Below are 21,515 nucleotides of genomic sequence, written 5' to 3'. Positions count from 1 at the left end.
TTACCATCTATTGCATTGGTAATTTCCTCTGATATTTTAATTAATGCTATTGATGTTGAGATATTTGCTCGAAATCCATATTGGTTCTCCACGAGCGTCCCACTTTTGTTAATTCATGGTACAAATATATACTATCAGCATAATAGTCATCACACAAGTTAATCATCAGAGTATATACATTGAATTATTTACATTATTTACAATAATGTTCGCAAAAGTATCATCTGACAATCTTAAGTAATCGACAACCACACTTAGAAAAAAAAAATTCTTGGATTTCACGTTAGTAATGTTAAACGCTCCATTTTTAATCTGAAATGCACGCACAATTAGATTATTCACATGTTTTTTTGTTTGTTTTATTTTTTTGTCCATGTTCTGTGCTTATGGTATGCTTCTAATGTGTAATGTTTTGTGATTTATGTATTATTTTGTATCATGACCTGTTGAATGTTTACTCTATTAACCTGCCTTAGGACAACAAATTAGTTATTGTGCTGACTCCGGTATATTTTACATTGTCGCTCTATGTTGATGAATATGCATTGTCCTAATTCAAATAAATAAAGGAATACATTTTTCGAAAGTGAGTTTCACCATCCAAAATGCTCTATTTTTTAAAAAGGCGTATTTTTGTAAATTTCTTACGACTTACAACTCGGCCAGCACAACAGGAAGTTGAATAGGGCAACTTTCGGATTGATAAACTACAATACCCATGAGTACGACGTTTAGGCAGGAAGAGATGGAGGGCGGGACTCGCAATACTTGCCGGGAGTTTTACTGCATGTTTGTGGTCCATGATAGAGAGGTTGGTGTTAAATTGTGAATTTTCTTACACACCCTTGATTACTTTTTAATCATTTTGAACTGAACGTTAAGCAAATACTGTAAATGAAAGCCGAACTCCGTTTTAATACTCTGCATAAAGCTAATGCGTAACTACTAGCAAATTGTGTTTGCTAGTAGTAACTGTACTGGATTTACAAAGCCACAACATGCTGTAGTTACTAGTTAACTGTGTTATCTATTCTATATAATCCACGACTTTCCACCTGAAAACATAACACATGGTGTTGCTGCGACCTTTATTTTGCTGTTGTGTGCTTTTTTAAAGCTTGTCATTCATCAATTTATACTAGAGTAAGACATTTATAGCAAAAGGATAACGGTTCTGTTTTTGTTGTATTTTCCAGCTAGGCCTTTTGTCCTTTCTGTAATCATGTCCTCAGAGAGCACATTGTAAGTATTTTAAAAATATACTATCTCATAATTAAATATACTATATTGGAGGTATGCTGGTGAACAATGGGTTGTATGAGTTCAACCAGGGTTTCTTTTTCTAGGGACGATGGTGACACTTTTAAGATCCTGATTGCTACTGATATCCACCTTGGTTACCTCGAGAAAGACGCCGTCCGAGGCCGGGACTCCTACATCACATATGACGAGATCTTAAAATGTGCCCAGACAAATCAGGTAAATAACACAAAAAATGGCTTAACAAATGCAGAGAACAGGTACGTTTTTAACATGATGACGATATTTGTAGGTTTAGATTAATTACATTCTAAAATCAATGGAACGTTAGTCAAAATATGCCATGTAGTTAAATATGTATCATTCAGCTTTGTGTTATAGCTGACAAAGTATTCTAAATAGTTTTCAATTATTCTGATGTGAGGCCATGTTTAATTTTGTGTTGGCAATACTCAGCGGGACAGTAAGAAATTAACTGCGGTCCGCTAATAGCCCTCCCTACATTTTGGAGCTGTAAGTGGTTGTTCCGAAATGTGCTGAAACTTATTACAAAAACAAGCCTAAACTCACTACTGTGTTTATTTGGGGTTTTTTTTAGGTCCAAAACTATTAAATAAGTACCAATGTTTGGTCAAAGCATTAGAGGGGCCTTGTAATCATTGTAATGCTGACACACTAAAGACAATGGGCCCCATTCAGCAATAAGTTCCTAACTTTTCCTCTTATCTTTCTTCCTAAGTTATTTCCTAAGAGGAGGCCATTCAAATTCATGATGTGTTCTTAAACGGCCAAATTGTTCCCACCTGCTGTTCTTAAGTTGCTGAATGCCAAATGGTTAGCGCATGCGTGTCTCTCATAATTTGCAAATAAACAAGCCCTTATTTCCCCAATATGCATATGTAAACACCCTTAATTCCGTAATTTGCATAGGTAAATCCCTTATAAGGGCACAATTCCGGCGGAAAAGCCGAACATCAAACACACGGAGAAAACACAAACGGATTACAGAAGAGAAATTCGTATTATGCCGCGGGAAAATACATAATGTCAAAACGTAAGTTTAAGAAAGGGGAGACTGCTGAGGTAGCCTAAAGCGTTCCAATAAATATTTGTCACTTCGGGCAAATAGGTCTACATGGTCATGAAATATGCGCTCCCTCCCCAGCGCACGATCTGCGGCATCTTGCAGTAGCAGCAAAAGCATTGCCATTGTGTGAGTTGAGTTGCAACAGGGTGTGAGAGGCATGTTGGTCTTTTAAAGAGTCATCAATCACTAAATCAACGCCCCAGTGAGTGAGTGAGTGAGTGAGTGAGTGCGCGCAATGTCTATATATTGCTCATTTTGCTATATGTCTGTCTGTCTGTATCTCTATCTATCTATCTATCTATCTATCTATCTATCTATCTATCTATCTATCTATCTATCTATCTATCTATCTATCTATCGCTCTCTATCCATCTATCTTTTAACTTTTAACGTCTGCACTGTTTTTATTTTTATTTTTATTGTCTGCATTTTAATTTTGCTTTTATTTTCTTTCATTTCACTTTGTTGTCTGTGAAGCACTTTGAGTCTGCCTTGTGTATGAAAAGCGCTATACAAATAAAGTTGCCTTGCCTTGCCTTGCCTATCCATCCATCCATCCATCCATCTATCTATCTATCTATCTATCTATCTATCTATCTATCTACCTATCTATCTATCTATCTTTCTACCTACCTACCTACCTACCTACCTACCTACCTACCTACCTACCTACCTACCTACCTACCTACCTACCTACCTACTCACTCACTCACTCACTCACTCACTCACTCACTCAGTGGCCTAGTGGTTAGAGTGTCCGCCCTGAGATCGGTAGGTTGTGAGTTCAAACACCGGCCGGGTCATACCAAAGACTATAAAAATGGGACCCATTACCTCCCTGCTTGGCACTCAGCATCAAGGGTTGGAACTGGGGGTTAAATCACCAAAAATGATTCCCGGGCGCGGCTACGCTGCTGCCCACTGCTCCCCTCACCTCCCAGGGGGTGATCAAGGGGATGGGTCAAATGCAGAGGACAAATTTCACCACACCTAGTGTGTGTGTGACAATTATTGGTACTTTAACTTTAACTTATCTATCTATCTATCTATGATATTAATGTAACATTAGACAATAGAAGTAAGGGAACTTGTCACACATAAAAACAAACAGGCCACCCTAAGAGTGCTCTGGAGCACTCATAGATTTTGTTCTTACCTATGAACAAATCCCAGCTAAGAAAACATTGGTGAATACAAAAATCTCCTTAACTTTGTAAGTGGGCCTAAGAACAAAATTTGTTCTTAAGAACGGTTGCTGAATGGGGCCCACTGTATTGAATTGTACATTTCGAAGTTCCACTGTTATTTTGGTTACCTTACATGAAAGAGGCACATTACTACGACACCACTCAGTACGATAATTGTTGACTCTCAGGTGGATTTCATCCTGCTTGGTGGCGATTTGTTTCACGACAATAAGCCGACTCGTCGCTGCCTCCACTCCTGCATCACCACGCTCAGGAAATACTGCATGGGAGACTCGCCTATACAATTCAACATACTGAGTGACCAGACAGTTAACTTTAACACCACCCAGTAAGTCTATATGCGGGTTTGTGTATTTTACAACATTCCATCATCTTATACTGATGCTGTCTTATATGTTTATTCAGGTTCCCGTGGGTTAATTATCAAGATGAAAACCTCAACATCTCCATTCCTGTGTTCAGCATTCATGGTAACCACGACGACCCAACAGGGGTGAGTCCGTTTGCTCCACATACAAGTTCAGCATGTACTGTTGGTCTGATGTTGTGTTCTCCTGTTGAAGGCTGAAGGTTTGTGCGCACTGGATCTGCTCAGTGCCTCTGGTCTGATAAACCACTTTGGTCACTCCAATTCCGTGGAGAAGATTGAGATCAGTCCTATACTTTTGCAGAAAGGCAACAGCAAGCTTGCCCTATATGGCCTTGGTATGTACACAGAGGTTAATTGAGACTGTGTAAAGCAGCGGTGTCCAAAGTGTGACTAGCAGTTTGTTTTTTAATCTCGGGTCCTTGAATGCACCACAGTTATGTCCTACGAATTGCAAAATAAATACAATTAAACAGAAACAATGGGAAAAATAGAGCAAAAAGGCACAATGTAAAGAGAAAATGCTGAACTGTTGCTATCAATAACGAATAAGACACATTTTATCCTTAAATGTTTTTTTTTAGCCGTTTTACAAAATGTGAAAAAATATACAAAAAATATTAAAGTGGCATCTCATTATTTATTTTTTTAGTAATTTTGCCTGATTTAAAGAGCACAATATGCAATAATGTATGTGTGTCTGTAAAGGATCCATCCCAGATGAGCGCCTGTACAGGATGTTTGTCAACAATCAAGTGACGATGCTCCGTCCGAAGGAAGACCAAGATGAGTGGTTTAACCTGTTTGCCATTCACCAGAACAGGTTTGGGATTTCCTCACTTAATTAGTCCACTTTATCGTCTTTTTATAACCTTGATGTTGAACATGTTTGTGATAACATACAATTTAGAGCTAGTCAAACAAACAGAGGGTTCCGCGGACGTTTTTGCAGGTTGCTCTGCAATTGTGACACCCACTGTCCTTAGACGATGATGGGATCCAACACAAGAGATTTAGGAGCAATGGTTATTACATGAGAAGGGGAAATATTAGAAACAGCTCTCTGTGATGCTGTGCAACTGCAGCCACATTAGTATTTTTTCTTCTTCATCTTCTTTGGATGCAAGTGGTCATGTTAGCTAGAATAGTGGATGGTTTGCATGGATGTAAACTCAACTTCCCATAGTTCTTCTTTACACAGCAAACTAGGTGTCTCATGCACGGGGAGAGGTATCAAAACTTGGTACCACAATTGCACTGTTGCCGACATTAATGGTTGTAATCTGACTGAAAAACTAAGTGGCTATAAGTGGAAAAAAAATGATGAAAATTCGACCCAGAGTCTTTTTGCATTTTTATTGCCAACCCAACACGCCAGCAGCAGTGCTTAGTTGCAACACCATATTCTTAAACTTAGACTTAGACTTACTTTTTATCGTCATTCAAATTTGAACTTTACAGTACAGATAAGAACGACATTTCGTTGCATTAGCTCATGGTAGTGGAGGATAAAAATTCAATAAGGTGCAGATATAAATAAATAGATTACTGTACAGATAAATATATTGCACTTCTGCATATGCATCCACGTTTATGGATGTATGTTATATTGTCTTTATATTCCAGCGAGTTAATCCATTTTTGGGGGGAATTGAGGGGATTATTATGATGCGTTCAAGAGTCTTACGGCCTCTCACACTCATGTTACTCTATCAATAGCTAGTAGCCACACTAGCAACACAACACTTCCTCATTTCCCACCTATTACACACACACCAAGGTGTATTCATGAACACCGGAACTTTGAACATCAACAGGACAACACCGGCCAGTTGTTATACTAATTTTCTTTTTCTCTTTATGTACATGACTGTTGCATGTTGGGTTAACTAACAAACAGAAATGAACGGTAGTATAACATCGCCAGAATATCAATAAAGCATTTCTACATGAATTGTGCAGCATTCATAAGGAGCTGTTTGCAACCTTTATATGGCTGCCTAGAGCAATGTTTTTCAACCACTGTGCCGCGGCACACTAGTGTGCCGTGAGATACAGTCTGGTGTGCCGTGGGAGATTATCTAATTTCACCTATTAGGGTTAAAAATATTTTTTGCAAATCAGTAATTATAGTCTGTAAATGATGTGTTCTGGTTGAGTGTCGGTGCTGTCTAGAGCTCGGCAGAGTAACCGTGTAATACTCTTCCATATCAGTAGGTGGCAGCAGGTAGCTAATTGCTTTGTAGATGCCGGAAACAGCCTAAGTGCAGCATGCAGGTAAAATTGTTTCTAATGCTTAAACCAAAAATAAACAAAAGGTGAGTGCCCCTAAGAAAAGGCATTGAAGCTTAGGGAAGGCTATGCAGAACGAAACTAAAACTGAACTGGCTTCAAAGTAAACAAAAGCAGAATGCTGGACGACGGCAAAGACGTCCACAATGTACATCCGAACATGACATGACAATCAACAATGTCCCCACAAAGAAGGATAAAAACCACAAAAATGTTCTTGATTGCTAAAACAAAGTAGATGCGGGAAATATCGCTCAAAGGAAAACATGAAACTGCTACAGGAAAATACCAAAAAAAGAGAAAAAGCCCTTAAAATAGGAGCGCAAGACAAGAACTAAAACACTACACACTGGAAAACAGCAATAAAGTCAAAATAAGTTAGGGCGTGATGTGACAGGTGGTGACAGTACACCTACTTTGAGACAAGAGCTATAGTGATGCATGCATGGTTATGGATTAAAGTCATATCCAACGACTTTTTACTGTCAACTGAGTTTCGTTTTTTAATGATGTCTGCTGGTGGTGTGCCTCCGGATTTTTTCAACGCAAAAAATGTGCATTGCCTCAAAAAAGGTTGAAAAACACTGGCCTAGGGAGCGCTCACTTTCCAAAATGTTGTTAGCATTATATCACAACCTCTTTCAGCTTTTAGCACATAAACTATGCCCCACACAACACATGTACACACATTAGCTTTGTTGGTTGTCAGCAAAGGATAGCAATTTGGCAAAGTTTATCTACTAATGTTAGCCATTATTGAATGTATAGTTTATCATAGCAGAAACATGACTGAAAATTGTTAGATACTTCTCTGGCACTGCTTTTGTGTGTGTTTGCATGTGCTCCCTCTGTGTAAGTGTGCAAGAGACAGCAGTGTCTGACAGCCCTGAATGCCAGACTGTTGTCTCGGGCCAAGGAGCAACTTTTATTCAATATAAGTAGTAATTGTAAAGAAAAAAAGACGTGTACAGAATATTTGTTATGCTAAACCACTACTGGTAACATAAGCTAGTTTAAAATTAACCTACCGTATTTTTCGGACTATAAGTCACAGTTTTTTTCATAGTTTGGCCGGGGGAGCGACTTATGTGTGAAGTTATTAACACATTACCGTAAAATATCAAATAATATTATTTAGCTCATTCACGTAAGAGACTAGACGTATAAGATTTCATGGGATTTAGCGTTTAGGAGTGACAGATTGTTTGGTAAACGTATAGCATGTTCTATATGTTATAGTTATTTGAATGACTCTTACCATAATATGTTACGTTAACATACCAGGCACGTTCTCAGTTGGTTATTTATGCGTCATATAACGTACACTTATTCAGCCTGTTGTTCACTATTCTTTATTTATTTTAAATTGCCTTTCAAATGTCTATTCTTGGTGTTGGGTTTTATCAAATAAATTTCCCCAAAAAATGCGACTTATACTCCAGTGCGACTTATATATGTTTTTTTGCTTCTTTATTATGCATTTTCGGTAGGTGCGACTTATACTCTGAAAAATACGGTATTTGGAATTTTCCCCATTTGGGACATTTTTCCAAAAATGTTTCTCCATTGTTCGAATTTAATTAATATTTAGAATGCAAAAAAAAATAACATCTCTCGTCATGTTTTTCATAATGGTTGTGAAGTATAGGCAACATTACAAAAAAGTGCAGTTCCCCTTTAGAGTTTAAAATGCTTAAAAATCTTTTTTGGCAAATTTTGCATTTTGTTGTGGATTCTATTCCATTTGTGTGGATTTATAACTTGGATTTAATCTCTAAAAATATATTTTTCATTTAAATGTAATGTATTTCATTATTTCATTTATACTAATAGGATTGAAGTATTCAAATTACTATTCTGTTCAACTGGGATGCCAAAATATTATGTAAAAAATAAAATAAATTAATACAATTTGTACGTTCCTTTTTTTCCTCCATTTTGAGCTTTGGCACAATTTCATTGGATAATATGTAAACAATACCCAACCCCTACTCGTCTCTAATGCGCAATGGCTTTGTTTCCAGGAGTAAGCACGGCCCCACAAACTACATCCCTGAGCAGTTCCTGGATGAATTTCTCGACCTGGTGGTGTGGGGTCACGAGCACGAGTGCCTGATTGCGCCGGCCAGAAATGAACAGCAGCTCTTCTACGTGACACAGCCTGGCAGCTCTGTAGCTACCTCGCTCTCTCCTGGAGAGGCTACCAAAAAGTACCAAGACACACACCCACTACGTTTAAGAGCTAAAGAGATTAAATGTTTAATTGTCTAATGTTTATGCAGGCACATAGGGTTGCTGAAGGTGAAAGGTCGGAAAATGAACATGCAGAAGATCCCCCTGAAAACAGTGCGTCAGTTCTTCATCCAAGATGTGGTACTTTGTGACTACCAGGATCTGTTCACAGTGGATACACCGAATGTCACCAAGAAGATTGAGAACCTTTGCCACGCCAAGGTAATCGCCATTACTAAGCAGACAAAAGTATGTCGCTCTTTGTCGCATCTCTGAGGATCTGAATGTGCGTTTGTAGGTCAACGAGATGCTAGAACAAGCCGAGAGGGAGCGGCTGGGATGTCCGCTCACCCCAGAGAAGCCGCTAATTCGCCTCAGGGTTAGCTTGACGTCTTCCTGGAACCTTCCAATTATGATTCCACCACAGCTTATGTTTGTTCTCCCTTGTTCAGGTAGACTACACCGGAGGATTCGAGACTTTCAACACGTCCCGCTTCAGTCAGAAATATGTGGACCGTGTGGCCAACCCAAAAGACATTATTCACTTTCTCAGATGCCGCGAGAAAAAGGAGCAAGTCAAAGGTAAAACTACATTTCATAATCTGTGTGCAAAATCCTGCGATGGGGTGGCGACTTGTCCAGGGTATACCCCGCCTTCCGCCCGAATGCAGCTGAGATAGGCTCCAGCGACCCCCCGTGAACCCAAAAGGGACAAGCTGTAGAAAATGGATGGATGGGTGTGCAAAATCAAAATGACCTTATTTTAAAAGGGCCCTATTATGCAAAACCAACTTTTCTTACCAATTGGTACCTGCTGTTGTGTATTTGGGGTCTGCATAGGTCCCTAAATTTAAAATCAAACCGTGGCGGTAATACGGAGATATTTATAAAACAATCTTGCCTTCCTTCATACTTCTGCGAAACGAGCCGTTTGGAATTTGCCCCATTGGTGACGTCTTTGCCATTGGTTACGTCTTTGCCATTGGTGATGTCAGCGGATTATGCATATATGGTAGAGATTTAGCCAAAGTGCTTTGCGGGAGTCTGCCATTGTAGTCTGATATTGTAGTTGATAAGTTCCTTCTTTATCTTTATCCTCTTGTTGTGGGGCAGACTGGCCCGTACATGCACATGGATCCTCCACTGTTGCCATTTCTAATACAAAGTAGCATATAGTTGACGGGGAAATGACACTCGAAGTGGAAGCATGCAAATAAGACCGAATATGGTCTGTAAAACATAATCCATGCAAACTTTTGACTAAAGAATCACCATTATATTTTATGTAGACCATAAATAAGTGTTTTTAATGTAGAAAAAAATCATATGACTCCCTTTTAATAGATGCAGTCTCTCAATGAAAGGAGCTGTTTGCAACTTTTCTTAATGTTACATTTTTTAAAGCAAAAAAATAACAAAAACACCATCTTATCTTACCAGTAGTGGTTCAACAGCACACATTTGTTTTCTAATTGTCTATATGTGTACGTAAAAACAATTTTTACCGGCCCGAATTAAATATTTTGTGTTTACGGCAGTCACTCACCCGGTCTCGTCAACATGTACGTGCAGGGAGCGCGTGCACACATACCAAAGCAGTCCAAGAGAAGCAACAAGCAATTTGCAGTCTTGTTGTTGTTATGATAGAATATACATTTAATGATAGTGCATGTGCCTCACAATACGAAGGTCCTGAGTAGTCCTGAGTTCAATCCCGGGTTCGGGATCTTTCTGTGTGGAGTTTGCATGTTCTCCCTGTGACTGCGTGGGTTCCCTCCGGGTACTCCGGCTTCCTCCCACCTCCAAAGACATGCACCTGGGGATAGGTTGATTGGCAACACTAAATTGGCCCTAGTGTGTGAATGTTGTCTGTCTATATGTGTTGGCCCTGTGATGAGGTGGCGACTTGTCCAGGGTGTACCCCGCCTTCCGCCCGAATGCAGCTGAGATAGGCTCCAGCACCCCCCGCGACCCCAAAAGGGACAAGCGGTAGAAAATGGATGGATAGCTAACACTAAAGCCGTGTGTATACTCTCGCATCACATAACTTGCGTAAACGACGCCGTCTTAGCCAGAGTCATGTATAAAGAGAGTATGGCCAACTCGGTTTGGGGCAATCTCCTCAATGATTGGTCAAAAGGCACTCACGGGACTACAGGGTGCCATAACTGCTACTAACTTTGAGCTGATACTGTGTTTTTACGACGCTTCCTCGTTAGTTTTTCGACATGTATAAATGCCCAGTTGTGCAGCATGGGGCTGCTCCACCCACAGGAATTGTGAAAAGCTTTTACATCGCTTTCCCCACAACCTGGACAGAACACAAGTATGGGAAGTGAAGGTCAGTGAACAACACTGGAAAGCCACCAATTACAGCGTGTTGTGCGAGATAAACCGTCTGCGTTTCGTTCAAGAGAGAACACACAGAAGCTAATACAAATAATAACCAAATAAATGAACAAAATAAAGAGATGGTTTGACAAAAACAAACTATATTTGAATGTCAGTAAAACTAAAATAATCCAATTCGCTAACAGTATAAGAGAAAGTCAAACACAATACTAGTTGACGGAGAAAAAGTAAATTCAAACCACATTTTAGGTGTAAAAAAGATGACATTTAAAAAAAAAAAATTTAATTTTATTTTTTAAAAGTTTTTTTTAATTATTTATTTTTTTTTTTTTTTTTGGCCTGTCCAGCTTCTCAGGCAAATCATATTGTTGATGTAGATGCCCATATCGGATGTTATGATTTACTTTACAAAAGAGATGTGTGGGATACTTCTCTTGTTGCCTTATTTGTATTTGACTTTATTAAATGTATTTATATTATCATTTGGCGCAGCCGGGCCGGAGCAGGAGGGGATAGAAAGAGAAAACAAGGAAGACAGGGGGGAGATTGTGGGGACACGAGGGGGATAAGACAGAGAGATAAAAACAACAACAGCAAACACAACAATAACAACAGCAACAACAACAACAACACCAATAGAACAACATCAGCAAATAGGATATGTACAAATATGATGGTAAAAGTGATAGGTGGCGACTTGTCCAGGGTGTGTCCCGCCTTCCGACCGAATGCAGCTTAGATAGGCTCCAGCGCCCCCCGCGACCCCAAAAGGGACAAGCAGTAGAAAATGGACGGATGGATGGATTTTCTAGAGGGCTTGGGCCAAGGGTTAAACCACTGAATTAGTATTTTGTGTTTTGTTTTTGTGAGAGCTCTAGACATTTCTCCTGCTTCTGTAGTTTGTCATTTGTCTATCACTGTTTTTTAATGGATGTTACGCCACCTATAGACCTGGAGTGTGACATAAAAAAGCAGAAGTCAGGTATTAATATATTTTCTATTAATCCTTTTATCTGCTCTCAGATGAAAACTATGTTGACTACAGCAAAGCGATAAAAACGTCTGCAGTTGAGGGCCTGAGAGTTGAGGACCTGGTCAAACAGTACTTTGAAGTGGCCGAGCAGGTGATGCACACACACACACACACACACACACACACACACACACACACACACACACACACACACACACACACACACACACACACACACACACACACACACACACACACACACACACACACACACACACACACACACACACACTTACTTACTTACCGTCCTGTGTATGGAACATGTGTTGATCATGTTTCCACAGAAGGTGCAACTGTCCCTCCTGACCGAGCAGGGCATGGGCAAAGCCATTCAGGAGTTTGTAGACAAAGACGAGAAAGACGCCATCGAGGAGTTGATTACCTACCAGCTGGAAAACCAGCTAGCATGTAGCTCCCAAGATCCTGAGACCACTACAAGTGTAGACACTGAACCAAATGCTTCTGATGCTTATGATTCAACCAATTCAGCAGTAGCCAGTTGCTCGGATGAATGTGAGGTCACTGCACCTCTGGACAGCATAGAAAATGAGCTGAATCTTTCTTCAACACCATCTACAGTGACAACTCTACCTAGTGATCCCGCTAAATGGGCTGAGACCCTCACTGAGTCAATGAAGGAAGTTCTTATTCAAAGAGGTGCAAAATCATTTCACAACCGTCACAGCCATTATCCAGCTTCTGTGAGGAACAGTGGGCTAGGAGGCAAAACCCGATGCCTAAACAATGAACATTTTACTTCACACTTGCCCAATGGACAACGAGTACAAAGAGAGTGGCTGATGTACTCTCCCTCTACTGGTAATGTTTACTGCTTTGCATGCAAACTGTTTTCCCCAAAAACGCATTCTTTTGTGACAGGCTATTGTGATTGGAAACACTCAGAAAGATTTGGTGAACATGAGCGAAGTGCTGAGCACATAACCTGCATGCAAGCAGTCTTGAACCGCGCCAAAGGTGCCACAGTTGATGCAGACCTGTTCAAACAGTTTCAGGCAGAGAGCAGCTATTGGAGGCAGGTGTTACAAAGAGTTGTTGCAGTCATTAAATTCCTTGCAGAAAGGGGCCTTGCATTTAGGGGTAAAAATGAATCGTTAGGGTCTCCTCTCAATGGGAACTACCTTGGTATTCTGGAGGTCCTGGCTGAATTTGATCCCTTTCTAAAGGATCACATCAGAAAGTTTGGGCAGATGGGTCGAGGTAATACCTCATATCTGTCCTCCACCATTTGTGAGGAATTCATTGAATTGATGGGTGCAAAAACCAAACAGGCTATAGCAGATGAACTGCAAGCAAGCAAATACTACTCTATCATTGTGGATTCAACCCCAGATTTATCTCATGTGGACCAATTGACATTCATATTCCGTTTTGTTAGCAAAGAGGGCAGTGTTGTTGAACGCTTTGTGGGTTTTGAGCCCATTACTAGCCATACAGGTGAAAGTTTGGCTAACTGTGTCATGTCTGTGTTGGAAAATCTAGGGTTAGAGCTGTCAAATTGCAGGGGGCAGGCTTATGATAATGCCAGCAACATGTCAGGGAGGTATAATGGGTTGCAGGCTCACTTAAAGAAAAGCAACCCATTAATACACTATATTCCATGTGCAGCTCACTCTTTGAATTTGGTGGGAGTCAACAGCATTGACAGATGTGGAAATGAAGTCTCTAAGTATTTTGACTTGATTCAGTCTATTTACAACTTCACAACTGCATCCACACACCGATGGGACAGGGTATTTGGCAATTCCAACATAGATCTCACACTTAAAGCTTTATCCAACACGCGTTGGAGTTGCCGTGCAGAATCTACCAAAGCACTGTGGCAGAACTACAGTAAAATAAAAGCAGCACTACAGGTTATTTCCACTGATGACACAGAGAAACGAGACACACGAACTGAAGCTGACAGTCTAGTGCGGAAGCTGGATTCACTTGAGATGGCCTTCATGGCAGGCTTTTGGGACACTGTTCTGTCCAGATTTCAGGCCACAAGTCTGCAACTTCAAAAAGCAGACATGGACCTTGGTACAGCAGTTAGATTGCTGGAATCTCTGCGCACCTTTGTTCTCTCCCAAAGAGATCTATTTGATCATTTTGAGCAGAAAGCCTTAAACATGTTGGGTGGCACCCCATCTTACAGGGCTGAACGGACGAGGAAACGTAAAAAGTTTGCTGATGAATCAGCATCCCCAGATGTTGTGCTTGAGGGAAGGCAACTGTTTCAAATAGAGACATTTATTGCCTCTATTGATCAACTGAGTTCAAGCCTTAATCACCGTCTGGAGGCCTACAAACATCTGAACAATTTGTTCAGTGTCCTTTTCTCTTTGGATACAGAGTCCAATGCTTCAGTCCTTCACAAGGCCAAGATTCTCACTGAATCATACCCATCTGACCTCAATGAAAGTCTTGGACAGGAGCTTATACAGTTCAAATCTTTTATACAGCTCAACAACACTGATGAGGAGAGGACCCCTTCAGGACTGCTCAAAACAATAATACATTTTGGACTACAGCCTACGTTTCCTAATACATACATTGCGCTACAGATTTTTCTCACTCTACCGGTCAGTAACTGTGAGGGAGAACGCTCATTCTCTCTTTTGTCAGGAGTAAAAAATGAGCTGCGCACAAGAATGACTCAGAAAAGATTAAATGCGTTATCTCTAATGGCAATTGAGAGTGAGCTGACAAGAGAGTTGGACTTCAATGATGTGGTGGATGATTTTGCAAAATTGAAAGCACGAAAGAAACCCCTTGCTTAAAGGTGCACTGTGTAAGATTTTTAGGTTATTTCCAGAATTCACCCATTCACTAATGTTAGGCTACCTGTTTTCATGAATACTTACCACCACCATAAAATTCTAAGTATCCATTATGACTTGGAGAATTGCACTTTTGCCATTTCTGGGAAGTGTCACCTGGATTGTGAAGATAGGATTGACTTTAGGCAGAAGCTTGGTGCTTTCTCTGGCAAACTGAACCTCAAGCTTCATTCTCTGCAGCTTTGCATTCTTGTGCAGACTTTCATCCACAAGGAACTTTTCAACTTCCCCACTATCGTGAAGGGGCCATCAAAAGATTTCAGTGTGTCCAGCATGTCTAGTCTCCTTTCTTTGAGCCATCTCTTGTTTCTCATCTGCCCTACTCTCGAATTTTGCCTTCATGAATTTACTCCAGTTGAGTTCAACCTCCCTTTTTGCTTGTGCTGCTGCCTTGAAACCTCTGAAGCTCCTGGCTCTTCTGTAAAATTATTGACCTATTGACTGCGTTCAGTGTGCCCAACTTCTTCAGTTTGTAGTCCACCTTGCCACATTGTCTCTCCATCCCAATGTTGTGCACAGGGGTGCCATCAATGTTACTAGCCTGTTCACTGACAGGGTCCATTGGGAAGGTCTCCTCATCCATCCTCTGCCTGGCCAGGACAGTCTTCAGATGGGGCAGCATGAGATCTGTCAGCTGCTTCACTTCATCCAAGTATTCGGCAGCCACGTCTGACACTGAGTTCAGGACATGTCCAGTGCCTGTCCAGCCACTATAGCATTCTTGGAAATGGGCTATCTTGACCTGCATGCAGCCCTTGTACCATGAACTGGCCTACACCTTTCTTTGTGGTGCTCTCCGATGCATGTTATCATTTTACCTTTCTCCTTCTCCTCAAGCTTAACCACAAATAGATACAGACTTTGAGCCTCAATTTGCTGCACAGCTGCCGTTATGCCAAAGTGTTTTCCTAAGATATTATTTTATTTTTAATGATAGAAGGGAGGAAAAGGGGGCAAAAATCATGTCCGATTTAGTTTTTTGGGTGGGGTGGGGGGTTTATTTCATGATAGCTACCAACTTCCAATACATAATATCTCTCAAATGACCCAATGCACCATCACTGAAGTGGGCGTAATCATTTTCCAAAATGTTTATTTTTAGGCCATTTATCCCCTCCCCCTGTGTCTGTGTGAAACCTGTGCTTGTCAGTGTCTGTGTGGTATACCTAATAGTGTGTGTGCAGTATGTGCACTCTTCTGTACAGTACAGTGTGCATGTCTGTTCACAGTATACAGTATTTCTTGCATAGTGCGTGCGTGTGTGTGCGCCCACACGCGCGGGGGGTTGAGGGGCCAAGACCATGTCAGGCCCAGGGGGCCAAAATTTCTTAATCCGCCCCTGTTCAGAACATTCACAGAGTCTTCCCTCATTTATTGCTGGTAATTCGTTGTGTACATGACCGCAATAAATTAATTTCCGCGAAGTAGTAATCATTAATTATAAATCATAGCTAGAACATAAAAAACTTGTTTATGACCTTCTGAAAACGTTTTTTTAACATTAGATAGATAGTACTTTATTGATTCCTTCAGGAATCCCCCCCCCCCCAGAGAGGAGTTGTACAGTCTAATGGCGTGTGGGACAAAGGAGTTTTTGAATCTATTAGTCCTGCACTTGGGATGAAGCAGTCTAGCACTAAACAGGCTCCTCTGGCTACTGACAACGGTATGCAGAGGGTGACTGGCATCATCCAGGATGCTCACTAGTTTTATGAGATCCCTCTAGACATGAAATACCACCATTTAGTCACTTTTACAGTTTTTTCATCCAATATAGTCATACTGTCTGAGGCTGAGCCAATCAGGGGCCACGATACTGAACAGTACGCGCTGATCGGTCTCCTCTAGTGGCCAATACTCCTGTAGTGTTGACATCTTTTTGTTTATTTAGCCATTTTTATGCTCGAAAATGCTTACTTTAGGACCAAAATATATTTATAAAAGATATTTGTGTTGTAATATTTGCAAAAACAACAATGGTTATGTGTTGTTTTTTTAAGTAGCATTTTTTGTGTAAGTCGCCTCAACTGCAAAAATAGATTATAGGTTTACCTTTCTTCTATCATCTAATCCTGCATCCCACTTGTTGACTGCGTGTGTGAATGCATAAAAATTGAGCTTTGATGACGTTTTAACATTGGTGTTGAGTGAACAGTGGTCAATGCTCGGTTTGCTGCCACCAGGAGGGACTAACCCTTTAGCATTTTTGCAAAAGGACGTATAGATAGTATTACATATTACTAATTGGAATCAAACAACCTTATCATTGAACTTTGACAGAAAAATTTATTTTATTTAAACTTTTATGATGTCTTTTATAACTGTCAGATTTAAATGAAAGAAAAAAAAATCTTAAAATCTTTACAAAAGCCCAGGGCATGAACATGTGGCCCCCTTAGTGGTTGTTGCCCTAAACAACTGCATAGTGTTTATGTCATGGGCTGGCCCTGTTTATACTAATATTTTTGGTTATCTAGAACTGATTAATTATATTTACATTATGTTTCATTGAAAAATGAACTTCTGTTTACCTGACATTTTGGAACAAAAACAAGGTACGACTGTATGTTTACGTTCATGTTAGGTTCCGGGCATGTACATAACATTCATACTCATACTCATAAAAAGACTCCAACCTTGATTGCATTTGTGCTGCTCATTTGTTGGCCTTAATCTTGCGTCCATCTGAGTGGTGGCGGGTCTCTGCCGCATTCTGTGTGATTGCGAACGCAGTGCTGCGTCTCCTTGACCGAGCTCTGCGTGCTTCTCCAACTCCAACCTCCTGATCTTCTCCTGGAGATTCCTCAACGCCGACAAGATGGCTACAAAAAACATGAAATGCGTATAGGATGGCAGCATGAGCAGAGAGCAACAGGTGTTTTGCAGAAGCAGCGTGGCATCATGTTGCATGTGTTGCTGTAACCATGGAGCTCTGACATGCTTCAGTGGAGACATACTTAACATAGTAGAAATGTGACGTTCACGAACAAATCGATTCTTTTGAACGACTTTTTAACTAAGAGAGCCAATTCCCTGTTGCAAGCCGTTTTTTAAGCACATGCGGATACAGCGTCACCTGAATGGCAACTGGACTAGAAAATAAGTCAGAGTCAAAGCATTTAGATCAAAGGTCGCAAACCTGTCGGTCGTGATCCACCAGTCGATCTTTGGGACTGTAATGGTCGATCCCGAAAATATTAGAAAAACATTTTTGTATTAATATGACATCTGTGCCACTCCCACCCGGAAAGTGACCAACAGGCACCCATTTTAACCCCTAAAAACTAGAGATGTCCGATAATGGCTTTTTTGCCGATATCCGATATTGTCAAACTCTTAATTACTCATAACTTGATTATAACAATAGAACAATTAGAGCTAACATGTGGTGTTATACACTGTTTTGTAAAACCACGCCTAGCTGCTTTGATGTTGTGAACCACAGGTTTAGTGTTCATAAGAAAAGTTAAACATAATTTAATAGTTACATTTACATTTGTAGGTTTTGCCACTGCAGTATTAACAGTCAGGTAAAAAAGACAGTATTTGTTTTATTTTATAAAAAATAAATAATTAATGTCAACTGCTGCAAAGAAAAACAGTTTTTTTATATATATATAGATAAAACAAGTATTTATGTAAAGTAAAGAAAGACTGTCATTATTTATTTTTTTAATATGTAAAACAAGTATTTATGTTAAGTGCAGTTGTTGATGTTAAATAAAGTGATTATTGGCAAAACCGCTTGTCATTTTTATGTTGAGGCGGCGGGGGTAATGTCGGTAGCTGCATTGCTGAATGTAACTAATAAAGTAACTCGTAATGTAACCTAGTTACTTTTAAAATCAACTAATCAGTAAAGTAACCAAGTTACTTTCTAATGGAGTAATCAGTAGTCATTAATCAGATTAGTTTTTCAAGGTAACTGTGGCGGTATAGCTCGGTTGATAGAGTGCAACTCGAGGGTTCCAGGTTCGATCCCCGTTTCCGTCAACCTAGTCAATGCCGTTGTGTCCTTGGGCAAGACACTTAACCCACCTTCTCCCAGTGCCACCCACATTGGTTTAAATGTAACTTAGATATTGGGTTTCACTATGTAAAGCGCTTTGAGTCACTAGAGAAAAAGCGCTATATAAATACAATTCACTTCACAACACTGTTAAGGATTACCTGCACTGTTGGTCTCTGGGTAGCCTTTGCTGGGCGATGGAGGGCGATAGGTGTCATATGAGCGACATGGTGTGTGGTGCACAAGTGGGGCTGTGCATGGTCGGTGAACTGGGTAGTCCATATAACAGGGCTTTGACAAGTTGTCACACACAAGAGGTGGCTGCAGCGAAATGATAAAATAACAACAGATAATTAACACCAATGTAATATATACACCATATAATCACAGTCCTTAAATGGAATAATATCATATGTAGTTATTAGCTTGTTTTAACTGATTTGTAGCTGCTTTATTTCACAATTGCATGTTAAATTAGCCAAGCTACCGTCTCCAGCGTGGATTCTGCAACAGCAGTTGGGGACGAAGTCTCCATTGATGTTCACTCGATGCAGTTGACAAACCAGGAATGAAAAAATTGGGGGGGAAAAATAAAAGTCACGTAGCTAACATCTGGTTAGCGACGCGCCATTTCTACAGCTTGTATCGAAAGGAATGACAGACCAACAGAGTTGTTTCAAAAAAGTTGGAGTGATTCGTATTTCAGCTTAGCCCCGGTGTCTTGCGATTGTTGACACATTGTGGTCTTCGTGCAAGCGGGCTGCGTCTGTGAGCAAAACGAACAAAGAAGGTTGCTGACAGGAAATGTAGTTTTTTCCGCCATATCGCATGTCACTGCCGGGTCCGTTTGCGCATGCGCCAAAAACCTACTTCTCGGCAGTTTTTCCAAAATAAAGGCAACTATGTTTTTTGTTTTTTTTGATTGATTGAAATTTTTATTAGTAGATTGCACAGTACAGTACATATTCCGTACAATTGACCACTAAATGGTAACACCCGAATAAGTTTTTTCGGGGTCCACGTTAATCAATTCTTTCTTTTCTTTTCTCTCTTTTAGTTTATTTCGAACATGAACACATTTACATCATAATACATCACACAATTTCATATCATTTCATTTACATCATGCCCGAAAAGGAGTAGGAAGAAGCAAAGCTTATTTAATCCTACCCCTTTCCCACTTCAAAGCGTTTACAATTATATAAAATCATTTACTGACCTTTTTATATAATAAAATAACATCTATGAATTAGTATATACAACAGTTTGTAATATGTAATTAATTAATTCAGTCATTATTAACATACTGAGATGAAGAATATTTTCAATAAGGTTGGAAGTTTTTCTCATAATTCTTCTTCTTTGTACTTTGTAAGCACTATTAATTTAAACAACCTCTTAAACTGGATCATGTCAGTACAATTTTTAACTTCTTTACTTAATCCATTCCATAATTTAATTCCACATACTGTTATGCTAAAAGTGTTAAGTGTTGTACGTGCATATACATGTTTTAAATTATTTTTTCCTCTAAGGTTATATTTCTCCTCTTTAGTTGAGAAGAAATGTTGTACATTCTTTGGTAGCAGGTTATAGATTGCTTTGTACATCATTTTAGCTGTTTGCAATTTTACCAAATCACCAAACTTTAATATTTTTGACTTAATAAATAAAGGGTTTGTATGTTCTCTATATCCAACATTATGTATTATTCTAACTGATCTTTTTTGTAACATGGTTAACAAATGCAGCGCACATTTGTAGTTATTTCCCCATATTTCTGCACAATAACTCAGATATGGTAACACTAGTGAGCAGTAGAGAATATGAAGTGATTTTTGGCCCAGGACGTGTTTTGTTTTATTCATTATTGAAATGTTTTTTGCCACCTTATATTGTATGTTTTGTATATGAGATTTCCAGTTCATTTTATCATCTATTAATACTCCCAAAAATCTGGTTTCTTTTACCCTTTCGATGTCTACTCCGTCTATTTGTATTTGCGTATGATGCTCTTTCCTACTATTACCAAATAGCATTATTTTAGTTTTACTGAGATTCAAAGATAGTCTGTTTTTGTCAAACCATCTTTTTAATTTGTTCATTTCTTCTGTTATTATTTGTATTATCTTCTGTGTGTTCTCTCCTGAACAGAAAGCAGTTGTATCATCTGCAAATAAAACTAACTTTAAGTCCTTTGTAACTTTACAAATGTCGTTTATATAAAGATTAAACAATTTTGGTCCCAGTATTGATCCCTGCGGCACACCACAGGATATATCTAGCCGTGTTGACATATTTTCACCCATCTTCACATATTGCTTCCTGTTGGTTAAATAGCTTCTTACCCAGTTCAATACCAAACCTCTGATACCATATCGTTCTAATTTTTGTATTAAAATATCATGATTAATTGTGTCAAATGCTTTTGTTAAGTCCATGAATACTGCTGCCGCACATTCTTTACCATCTATTGCATTGGTAATTTCCTCTGTTATTTTAATTAATGCTATTGATGTTGAGATATTTGCTTGAAATCCATATTGGTTCTCCACGAGCGTCCCACTTTTGTTAATTCATGGTACAAATATATACTATCAGCATAATAGTCATCACACAAGTTAATCATCAGAATATATACATTGAATTATTTACATTATTTACAATAATGTTCGCAAAAGTATCATCTGACAATCTTAAGTAATCGACAACCACACTTAGAAAAAAAAAATTCTTGGATTTCACGTTAGTAATGTTAAACGCTCCATTTTTAATCTGAAATGCACGCACAATTAGATTATTCACATGTTTTTTTGTTTGTTTTATTTTTTT

The 21,515-nt window shown here is 39.4% G+C and overlaps 2 protein-coding genes across 2 annotated transcripts in view; one reads left to right on the top strand and one right to left on the bottom strand.

Moving 5' to 3' along the window:
- cep57 (centrosomal protein 57) overlaps nt 1–20,156 on the bottom strand; it is a 60,268-nt gene extending 40,112 nt beyond the window's left edge. The window contains exons 1-3 of the mRNA XM_062060166.1: nt 19,171–20,156; nt 18,845–19,004; nt 17,311–17,496 (exon numbers count right to left, since the gene is read on the bottom strand). The gene's annotated coding sequence lies outside the window, so the exon portion shown is untranslated. The remainder of the gene's footprint in view (nt 1–17,310; nt 17,497–18,844; nt 19,005–19,170) is intronic.
- On the top strand, nt 884–16,867 carry LOC133659113 (double-strand break repair protein MRE11-like). Its single transcript, XM_062061846.1, has 14 exons — nt 884–938; nt 1,197–1,242; nt 1,347–1,479; nt 3,723–3,883; nt 3,961–4,048; nt 4,119–4,260; nt 4,631–4,745; nt 8,239–8,424; nt 8,497–8,668; nt 8,745–8,825; nt 8,899–9,028; nt 11,822–11,922; nt 12,116–12,807; nt 16,858–16,867. The coding sequence occupies exons 1-14, from the start codon at nt 935–937 to the stop codon at nt 16,865–16,867; spliced, it is 2,061 nt and encodes a 686-aa protein (XP_061917830.1). The 5' UTR covers nt 884–934.
- Nucleotides 20,157–21,515: the final 1,359 nt, after the last annotated feature.

This window comes from Entelurus aequoreus, linkage group LG10, assembly GCF_033978785.1.
Source record: "Entelurus aequoreus isolate RoL-2023_Sb linkage group LG10, RoL_Eaeq_v1.1, whole genome shotgun sequence".
In the NCBI taxonomy this organism is placed as follows: Eukaryota; Metazoa; Chordata; class Actinopteri; order Syngnathiformes; family Syngnathidae; genus Entelurus; species Entelurus aequoreus.
Note: the sequence above shows the minus strand (reverse complement) of the source record. Positions and strands in the feature narration are given on the sequence as shown.